Source organism: Limulus polyphemus, unplaced genomic scaffold, assembly GCF_000517525.1.
Source record: "Limulus polyphemus unplaced genomic scaffold, Limulus_polyphemus-2.1.2 Scaffold1157, whole genome shotgun sequence".
Lineage (NCBI taxonomy): Eukaryota > Metazoa > Arthropoda > Merostomata > Xiphosura > Limulidae > Limulus > Limulus polyphemus.
This window is the reverse complement of record NW_013666767.1, coordinates 44787-55833: the sequence shown is the minus strand read 5'-3', so window position 1 is coordinate 55833 and position 11047 is coordinate 44787. Positions and strand designations below refer to the sequence as shown.

At 32.1% G+C, this 11047-nt stretch overlaps 1 protein-coding gene across 1 annotated transcript in view; it reads right to left on the bottom strand.

Moving 5' to 3' along the window:
- LOC106462397 (histone deacetylase 4-like) overlaps window positions 1-11047 on the bottom strand; it is a 42519-nt gene that overhangs the window by 88 nt on the left and 31384 nt on the right. Inside the window, exons 19-26 of the mRNA XM_013922322.2 lie at window positions 10316-10403; window positions 7427-7546; window positions 6333-6430; window positions 5551-5669; window positions 4833-4902; window positions 4548-4696; window positions 3873-4023; window positions 1-3470 (exon numbers count right to left, since the gene is read on the bottom strand). The exon at window positions 1-3470 is cut by the window's left edge and continues 88 nt beyond it. Coding sequence (XP_013777776.1) covers window positions 3398-3470; window positions 3873-4023; window positions 4548-4696; window positions 4833-4902; window positions 5551-5669; window positions 6333-6430; window positions 7427-7546; window positions 10316-10403 — 868 coding nt within the window. The 3' untranslated portion in view covers window positions 1-3397. The remainder of the gene's footprint in view (window positions 3471-3872; window positions 4024-4547; window positions 4697-4832; window positions 4903-5550; window positions 5670-6332; window positions 6431-7426; window positions 7547-10315; window positions 10404-11047) is intronic.

Genomic DNA, 11047 nt, shown 5'->3' with positions numbered 1-11047 from the left:
AGTGATTAGTAGCCCCCAGGACTTTTGTAAGAGGTTCATCCTCCTCCTAATAGAAACCAAAATGCAACTTGTCTCCACTCACTACCTTACCTTACAGAGCAACACATCATTGATTTTTATGTTCACTTTGAACTGTGAAATGAAAAACATATAAACTTGTATTAGGTAACACCACGATAAGTCAAAAACTAAACTGACATCGCTCAAAACAGCAGTTCTTGGACACCTGTGGCGTGGATCTGGTTAACTAATTTGAGTCTTTATGTTTTCTTAACACAGACCCACTTCTTTAAAAAACCCTTATAACCATTCAGTTTTAATTGGTACATAATCAGATGATATTATTCAAGCTTTTTATTAAGTACCTATACTCTAAATAAAATTAAGATGACAGTAATAATGTGTTGATTTTTTTCATTAGGACTAATATACGATGTAAAGTGAAACGCATATTTTACACTTCAAAATCTGAATTCCAAATAAATAGGAGGAGGAGAAAAAGTGTAAGAATGCAAAAATCAGGAACGCAATATTGTCTTTTTTTTGTTAAAAAACAGATACAGATTAATTACAAGTTATACTAAAATTGAAGTAAAACGAATATAATTTTCAAATGTTTATAAAAATTAAAGGTGAACGTCAAACAGCCTTTATGGCCACAAAATGTAAAAAATCAGTCATAAAAAAAATTTGTACAACAGTTTGTTATAATGTTGACTGTAAACTTATATAGAGTATATAATGAACAAGGATGTTAAAAACCGTGTTGTGACCAGGGTGTGAATCTGGAATGTTGATTTCGCAGTGATGATGATGCTTTAACAAGTGACTTAACACAATTCTGGTGCTAGACAGATTACTCCCCATCTTGATCACAAGTATAATTCAAATAAGAAACAACCATTTTATGAATAGTTGAGGCTTCCAAGTTAGCCAATATCAGCTAAGCCTACTAAAGAAACAAAAAGTCTCTAACTTTCCTTATTATATTTTCTCTTACATGAAAAGTTTAACAAAAATGACATAATATATATATATATATATATAAACGTTTAACAGCATTGATTAATGCGATATTTGGTTAAAAAAGAAACAATGTGATGTTTTAACTAATATATACATCTTTACAAATGACAAATACATTAAGCTTACAGAACCAAAAGGACATTTATAAACCAGTAGATAAAGTATTCTTAGATATTCTTGATGCTATAACTAGGTTTATTTTAACAAGTAATACTCGCATATGAAAAATAAAATAAAAAATTTTTGTCCTGATATTTTCCAACTAAACAAAATTTACAAGAAGTTAAAATTACTTATATTTTGGTATGTTTAGTGACTCTTTAAATGTTTTGTAACAGAAAAGGTAATTTCAGAACGATATCACACCTTGCTTGAAAAGTATGGTAATTATAATATCATCAGAACCAATTGAAACCTGAGTTGACTAGAAAGCTGTGGGTACAGGTCTGCAGCGTGTTTTGAAGTCACAAATTATATTACACGATACACCGAAAAACCATCAGTATTCCAGCTACACAACAAAACATTTCCGTGAACACTATATCTAAGGTTGAAAATAGTTAAGGAAATGATATATACATACACACACACACACACATATATATATATTTTCTCTAGAATACAAGCGACGGACATTGTTTATAAGCAAACCTGAAACAAATTTCACGATTTTTGTTTCCAGCTTTTTTTTTTGTTCTTTAACAAGTATAAAATCTCAAACAACGAATAACTCCTTTTGTTGTAAATATACAAACTACACTCACATTCTTTTCAGAGATGACATCTTCTTTATAACTTAAAATAACGAGTAGAAACATGTACTTAGATCTTAGAAATGTATGCCGTATGAGTATAAGAACACAAAATTCAATGCTCTTGGATGTATCATATGTCATGTTTTACGTGTTACTCTGTACGATGGACCACATCATGCTGCATGTAAAAAAAGTGTTAAAATCATGTTCAAGATATTTGTCATATTCTGTGTCACAATGTAATACAAAATCAACTTATAAATATGATACAACAATGTTCTACAAATCATGTTCATGTTTTTAGAACAACGTACAAGTTATGTAGATCTTATAATACTTATTATAAGTAATGGTTAAAATATAACACCGTATCATTCTGAATTTTACAATGCAGTGCAATTCATGTTTGGTATGATAAAACGTTTTACATTATTCAAATTTCATAATGTTATAGTGACATATAAAAATGTTTCAGATGTAAAAGAGTGTAATGTAAAACACATGTTCTATACATATATCAACACAGAGAGTTTCATTTCTCACGTTCTAAACTTCACAAATCATGCTCTGACTGATACAACAATGTATTATACATAAGCCATATCAAACCACCATTTTGACTCAACAACAACAGTGTAACGTTACTCGAAATATAATTTTTGGCATACGTAATTACAATAAATCCACAATGTGCTTTTAATTGTAACAATATAACAATATATAAATTATGAATCTAAGTATATTGAACATCTTATATGACTCAACTTAAAATAACTGATCAATAAAATGATTTATATGGCTACAATTAACAATATGACAGAGTCAACAACAAATATAAATGCTAGCTTTTTTTTCATATTACCTTTTCTGCATCAAATCCATAACATAGAAAGATAGAAACAACCTTTTAAGTTTTGTTCCAAGGGAAACATTATACAAACCTGGCTCGTAACATGATTTACAATTTTGGGAGTCAATTCAATTATGAAACATATGTGCAACCCTCGACACCAGGTTTCCTTTATCATATTGAGAGGGATTATGGGAAATGAGCATTGAGAAATTATAATGAAAATGTTTATCAGATTTTCTTTCATTTACAAATACTGCCCATACATTCTCTTGGTTTTCAAAACAAAACACATTTCATGGTAATTATGTTAGAACATGTTTTACTAGATGTCATCTACATGTTCGCAAGACGCTGTACTTTTAGCAACTTGATGGTGATTTACAAAAAACATCAGACATGGCAGGATTTATCTTAGCTGTGTGCGCTAATTAGTTATGTCATCAAATGCTAACGTGGAAAAAGTACTAACAGGGGTTTCTTCTCTTTGTATGATATATCTTTATCACATCTGCGAGACACTGAAAAACTATTATATTTCTTTAGTTACATGCATACTTATGTGACATATATACACAATGACAGCTTAAGCAGGATGCCACACTACATTACAACATACAAGTTTGTGAAGCACATGGATTGCGACTCTTGTCAAACAGGCTTTTGCAGCGCTCGTGTGTGTGTAAATCAACATGAGACTTCTACATGATGTAAAAGTGATGACAGCCAAATGTCGAATGCAGTAAATAATGACAGACTGATTTCTTTACTTATCCTGATCCTGATCTTCCTCCATGGGGTCCTCAACTTGCTTGGAGGAGCAACCTTGCTCTGGCTTCCTGTAATAGACACTTAACAGTTTAAAAAAGTTTTGAGTTTCACAGTTATATCTAATAAAAAGCTTTTGAAGTGTCTGGGCTTTATTTTTTTGGTTATACATTTTTTAAGCCCTAGCATAATATACACAAAATCCTTTATTGTTACTCTTCTATATTTTATAAAACAATATGTATTAAAAAAAAGCACAATACAATAAAGTACGTACTGAAGGAAGGAGAGTGACCAACAGAGATAAGTCCTATCGATTGTCACTTGACTTCGACCTTTGTTTAAGTTTAAAAAATGTAAAAAAATACAGTTCTCATTCTATTTGAAAGTAGATAATGAAATTTCAGACGTTGAGATTGTACAGTCAAGAAATAAACGTAATACTGTAAATATGACAGATTTATGCAACTCACTGGATATGGGCTCCCTGTGTAATTGTCATAGACAACGATGCAAGAGCCGTGACTGTGTCCATCTCTTCATTTTTGTTTTCACTTTCTTGAGCTTCCAAGAGTGAAAAACCAATTGTGGGAGCAAAGCGTTTGATACATGGCCAGTGAGAAGCTTTGAAAACAGAAAGAGGAAGAAAAACAATTATTTACATTTTCCTATAGAAGAGACAGTGTTTAAGAATGAAATAAAGAGGATCATACTTTAACAACTTCATTTAATATGCCCCCCCCCCCCAGTGGCGCAGCGGTATGCCTGGGGACTTACAACGCTAGAATCCGGGTTTCGATACCTGTGGTGGGCAGAGCAAAGGTAGCCCATTGTGTAGCTTTGTGCTTAATTACATAATTACAGACATACTGCTGTGCCACTGGGGGGGGGTCTTTTGTTTTGGTAATAATGACATAGGACATAATATTTCTTAACTACTTAAAATACTCTTTTTGTCAAACTTATTTAAATACACAGATTTTAAGATGATAATAATGAAACAAACATTTAATAAAAAACATTCCCTTACAAAACTTAATAGTAATGTAATGATTTTCTGAAGTAGTTAAAAAAAAAAAAGATTCATAAAAAAAACTGAAACTTAATTGACTAATGCAACAATTAAAAAATAAAATAAAAATATACACCTTGAATGGTGACAGTTTGCTGAAGTACTTCTACAGCTATAGGACAAGGTTTACGAGTTACTTCTTCTTCTGGTAATGGTGATCCCTCATCTCCAAGAAGAGAAATGACACATTCCTGAGAGGAGTCACAGATAGAGGGAAGGTCATAACTGGAAATATCAACAAAAATCATAATTCATCAAAAAGTTTTACATATGAAAACCAATTTATACACAAAAAACTAAAGCTATTCTAGCGACATTGATCATTTTTTTTAAATGAAAAAATTATGAAGAAACACCTCACCCTCCTTCCAAAGCAAGAACAATCTTTCCTTTAGCAAGTGTCATCAGTTGTCTGGTTAGGTAGCCAAAACCTGAAAAATATGCTTATTAACATGTGTAGTTGCGACTAGAAAGAAGTGTTTGAAAATCAGAATAGAATATCACGTGCACTGTTCACCTGTTTCACAGTGAAATAAAATATAATGAATAACATTTACCTCACGTGTAATATAAGTTTTCACATAAAGTCATCTTTAAATATGCCCCCCAAACTAATTGAGGGGGGGGATAACAAGGAATGATTTATTTTAAAACAGCTGAATTCCGGAAGTATTTTTCTCTTGACATATTATTTTTATGTAACCAATTTTTCTGTCAATTTTTGTTAAATAAAGTGGAAAAAATAGAACCATGTTGCTCTATTAAAGAAGGGAAATGGGTGTTGATTTATAGAAAGATAAAAGTTATTAAGAAGTTAAGTACACGAGAAATTATTTAACCACACAGGAAAACAGGTTAAGTATACTATGGATTAATAGATATATTATAAAACATGATTATAAAAAGAGGAATTAACATGTGGTTAATATAAGTTATGATACAGTTATGAATTATATTCTTCAATTTCACTGCTGATTAGAAAGACTTCTCACACAACTTAAAGGATTATATAATGTTCGAACTGATAAGCTGTCATTAACTTTTGTTAAGTTGTTGGAGAAGTTTCGATAGTTACTTACACGAAGGTGACAGAGTGTAGCCACCTAGTGGTGCAGGATGTCCGTTAGCAGCGTCAAAACCTGCAGCTACGAGGATGATTTCTGGGTCAAAATCTCTGGCAATTGGCATCACAATAGTCCTGTGAAGAAATGTAAAAAAAGCTCATGTAAACATGTTTATACTTTGCCACATGGTGAACGATTCAAGGTCAGTGTGACTATCCCTAAACTATATTTCTGTGGATCACACCATGTTAAACCAGATGAGTACATTAAATAAAGCAACGAATTTGAGCTTGACAACACAAAATGCATATTTTATTTTGTATAGCATTATTTCAACTAGCCTATTTAGATTTGCAAACTGAATAATCGTTTAATGATATACTCAAACAATTTCATTTTAAACAGCAAACGCAAAAGACTTAGTTTGAAGTGCTTTTCTTTTAAGGCCTGTCCTAAATTTACTACTTGTATCTATATGTTTTATTGAAAATTATGCCAGCAAAATGGGTGCCAACATCTTACCTTAAAGAATTTAAAAGAAGACACTTTACACTCTGACTCAAACTATAAATGGTATTTAGTGACAACAGCTTAAATGATATAACCACACTTATGTACAGCACTTTTAATAGGTATGTGTTCTGAATACAATAATATACAACAATTTGTGAAGTGTTCTAGTTTCAGATGTCTAATGTTCTTCTTACTCTCAAGAACTGAGTTAAGAATCAGTTCAAACTTCATGTACGACATCGCTGTCTTCTACCTTTCACGTTATACTGGGCACTATTACTCACCTGAATGCAGCAATGTATTCAGCATCTCCCATTGGTGGGTTTAGTGCACCTGACCAGGCAATGTTGACATTAAACCCAATCCCATCTTCAATTCCAACCTACAAGAGATAAACTACTATGTTAATATGCTGTCACAATATTATATATATGTCGGTATATTCTCACTTCAGCAGACCTTGTATGTTATACATTATCCATATGTTAATTGACTTTGTATGTTATCCATAACTTAATTGACTTTGTATACTATCCATTATCTATAAGTTAAGAGTCATTGATTGTGTCTCCCTAAACTCATTAATGTACATTAGGAAAAGGTAGTCATAATGTTTCCTGTCAAGCTGTCTCACAACTCTTGTCTAAACATGCCTACTTCGGTACACCACTTGAGTCGCAACTCTTGTCTAAACGTGCCTACTTCGGTACACCACTTGAGTCGCAACTCTTGTCTAAACGTGCTTACTTTGGTACACCACTTGAGTCGCAACTCTTGTCTAAACATGCTTACTTTGGTACACCACTTGAGTCGCAACTCTTGTCTAAACATGCTTACTTCGGTACACCACTTGAGTCACAACTCTTGTCTAAACATGCCTACTTCGGTACACCACTTGAGTCACAACTCTTGTCTAAACATGCTTACTTTGGTACACCACTTGAGTCACAACTCTTGTCTAAAATGCTTACTTCGGTATACCAAAATACTATTTCTCTATCAAGATACCACAAAGGATGCATGTGTCACTAAACAGGTCAAAACATTATGCTTTCTAATGATAGAAATAGAATTTAAACATTAGGACATCATATGTTTGAGAAAAATATTTTCACTTTGATTTATTTATATTTAAATTAAATATTGCTACATCATCAAATTATATGTATCAGATACATATGTTACACTTTGTTTACAAATTGTTGTGATCCAACAAAAAATATATGTGAGAAAAGGAAATCTCACAACATGTAGACTGTGTATAGGTAGCACATAAAGTCCGTAGGGTGTGTTCCGTATGTACCGTAGCTATTTCTGTCACTTGGTGGATATTCAATGAACCCATAAAACCCTAAAACAAAACAGGAATCATTTTTACCTCTAGAGGATCACCAGTTCCTGGAAAAAAATTACCATCATCATGGCGATGGAGGGAGATGTAAAGAACATGATGATCATCATAAAATATCTCCTGAATACCATTACCATGGTGAACATCCTGTAAAAAAAACAAAAACTAAGAAGAAAATCCATTTATATTAACATGTATATATTTCTACACATGTACACAGATCTGTACTTTAATGAGTTCTGACCACAAGTTGTCAAAAAATGGTAATAAAACTATACAAAAATACATATTTAATATTTTTTCTATTGCTACTGTGCTATATGAATATACCACTCGTTTCTATCCCCATGTGATATCACAGTATTTATTCTGTATATGTGCAAGTTTTACATAACACGTGGTTGAGAAAGCTGTTAAGTTGATTGAATTCTAGCTGCCATTGTTCCTTTGTTATTCTTGAATAGATAATACCTCTTCTGCCCATGGAAAATACTGCTGCAATACTGCAGGTTATGCAAGAATGTCAACAGCAGTATCATTTAATGGTAGTTCTGGTGATATTTTGAGGCTACGGCCTTACCCACGTTTGAATGAGAATGACCAGTCACTTGGGTAATACTAGTCGCTCTGTGTATGCATAACATTTCTTATGAGGTAAGGAATGCTGTATTTAGTCAGTCTGGTACATTGATTTAGCTTGAGCAGTTGATGTTAGAAGATCTAATAAAAATTATTGTTCCATGTCAATAAAGCAAGAACACACTATTTGTGTTTTACATGTGATATAATAAAGGTTATTCATATCTTCTTTCATTTTTTACCCTGTCTCTTAATTTCATTTAATCTCACAACTCAATTACTCAGAGATAGAACATTAATTTGTAACCATTACCTTCACCGAATCTCCTGTTGTTAAGAAGACCAATCCCATTACTCTATAGTTAATTCAGTTTTACTTGTATATACCACATTTCCAAGCAAAGTAAGGCTTAGTTAAATAATAACTTACATAAACAAACTTGGATGTTTGCAAAGTGTTTCTAAAAGGGGGGGACAAAGTTATTTAGATTATAGTATTTTAAAGTCAGTCATATTATATCAAAAACTATGAAGACACTTTAAATCTGAGCTAGTTGATAGGTTTAGTAGATCAGAGATGCGTATTAAAACATTTTCTATCACTTAACCCTGTCAATGTGGCTGGGTCATATATTTCCCAGTGTTTCCACCCTCTCACAGTGCGACTGGGACAAATGTTTCCCCATTGTCATTCAAAATTGCCAGCGTGATGTACGAGAGTAAAATGAGTTGTAAAGTATTTACTGTCATCCCACCTAATGTTGATATATGGTTTTGCTAAATGTTTTACACTCAGCCCTTCAGTAACCAACAAGATGTCTAAGCAGAATGTACAACACCTGAGTGCCAACCATGTCATGTTGCTAAAGCGGCAAGTAGTAACCCTAATTACTATTAAAATATGCTTGATGCACTTGACTCAGATAACTTAGAAGATAGTGAAAGTGAGTCAAGTGGTGTTCAAATGTATGATGATGAAGATGCAATGAGACAGTAGGATGCTAGGTCTCCACCTAGTGATGATGAACCTGGACCCAGCACAAGAAAGCGTAAACAGCGTCGACACTATAACAGGTAAATATACGTCCAAGCCACAGTAAATGTGTTAATATTATTGTAATTCAAATGTCATGAATGGCCACATTTTCATATAAAAAGTACATTTTTATTAAACATGTTAGGGGAGGGGGAAGAGTACCACATTCTTTTGGACCTTCTGGTAACATCAAGTATTAAAGTAACCTGCTGGTAGTAAATGGAATGGGTGCAGATCTGATGAAAGTATTGTTCATTTGAGACATTATGGGTAACGTTTTGAAACACTTCCTTAAACTTTCATGACGGGGTGGGTGAATAATGTCTTGAATTTTTTAATAAGTTTAGTTGGCCTGCACCATACCTATATGTTAGTTCTATACTTACAAGCATATAAAACTAATGTTTAGTTTAAGATTAAACCCAGTTCTGCTAGAATCAATTATGTTAATAATAATAATTATAATAACCACGAATGTATATATAACTTATTGTAAGTAGAGTATTTGTTTATTGAAAGTGTTCTTAAGATATTCAGTCACTTCTGTTGGCCCACACTGTTCCTATGGGTTAGTCTTGGGCATACAAGTACACCTATAAAAATTAGTAGCTATAGGGTTTAGTTTAAAATAAATTTCAGTTCAGTTAAAACTAATTATATCAATAATAATAATAAAACATTTTTTTTCTCCCATTACGATCTTAATCCCAACTTTTTTTTTGGGGGGGTGGGGGCATCCAGTACTTTTGTATGTCAAGACTTTTTACACTCGGGTGGCTGGCCCTGTTTGCAACCATATAAAATGGGCATGTTCAGCAATAGGGATTCGAACCCACGATTCTCAGATTGTGAGTCAAAAGCTGTAACCACCAGACCAATAAAACAAAATAAATGTTACTGTGACTACAATGCTTATATTTATCTTCCCAATTAAATATATTCCTTAAAAAATGTATATTGAAACATTATATTTTAACAAATAAAATAGTTGTTTTATCTCTGTATTTGTAATAATAAGTAATAAAATTACAAATTTTATTTCATTTCAAGAGAATATGTGGCACATCAAATATTTTTTATAGTGATTTAAATGGAGGAAGTTATAATTGTCACTAAACAGATCTGCTGAAAGCCCCAGGTTTTTAAATGATGAATCAAATGATGAATCAAAGGTTTCAATAACCATCTTCATAAATGTGAATTATTGAGTATTTACCGATATGAATTAAAGTCATGTTGTTCTGAAGGATGTGAAAGAAGGTCACTTATAGTTATGTATGCAGAAAAATAAAGGAACTTACCCAATCAACAATCAAGATTTTTTCAAATTTTAGCTTTTGTCGCAGCTGTTTTGCAGCAATGGCGATGGAATTAAAGAAACAAAAACCCCTGAAGCAGAAACAAAACATAAAAAATACGTTGCCAAACAATAATATTCACTAAACAAAACTAGTTAAGTTATTTTATGGTACATATAATCTGAAAAGGAGCCATAATTCAAACAAAGTTATGACACAAAATCAGGGAAAACCATAAATCACAATGAATATTAAAATACACTTCGTTGATCACATTTTTGTAGAATTAATTAGTTTTTCTCTTGCTATAAGAAATCTACATTTTATTTCTATGTATCTCTTATCTATGCTATATGAAACTTAACAATTACAAACACCCATTTTACAAACTGTTTAGTTTATCTCCGAGTTTTAACATAACTGTAATTAACGAAATGCCAAGGCTATCATTTACTTCTTATGCAGCTTTTGTAACAAATAAACAAAGGAAAAAATATTTAATCTATAATATACATTAATGTACTTGATGATGCCTTTACTGGTGAAACCATGGTTATTAAAAAATCAAATATTTGTGAAACGTACAATTGTCTTTGGTCTTTTTCCTCAATTCTGCGAGACATTACTTTTACCTTAACATTGAAATCAGTACAATACAAGATATTTTAACTTCTACATCAGTATAATATACAATATAGTATTGTTGCGTCAGCGAGTCACATGACTACTATGACG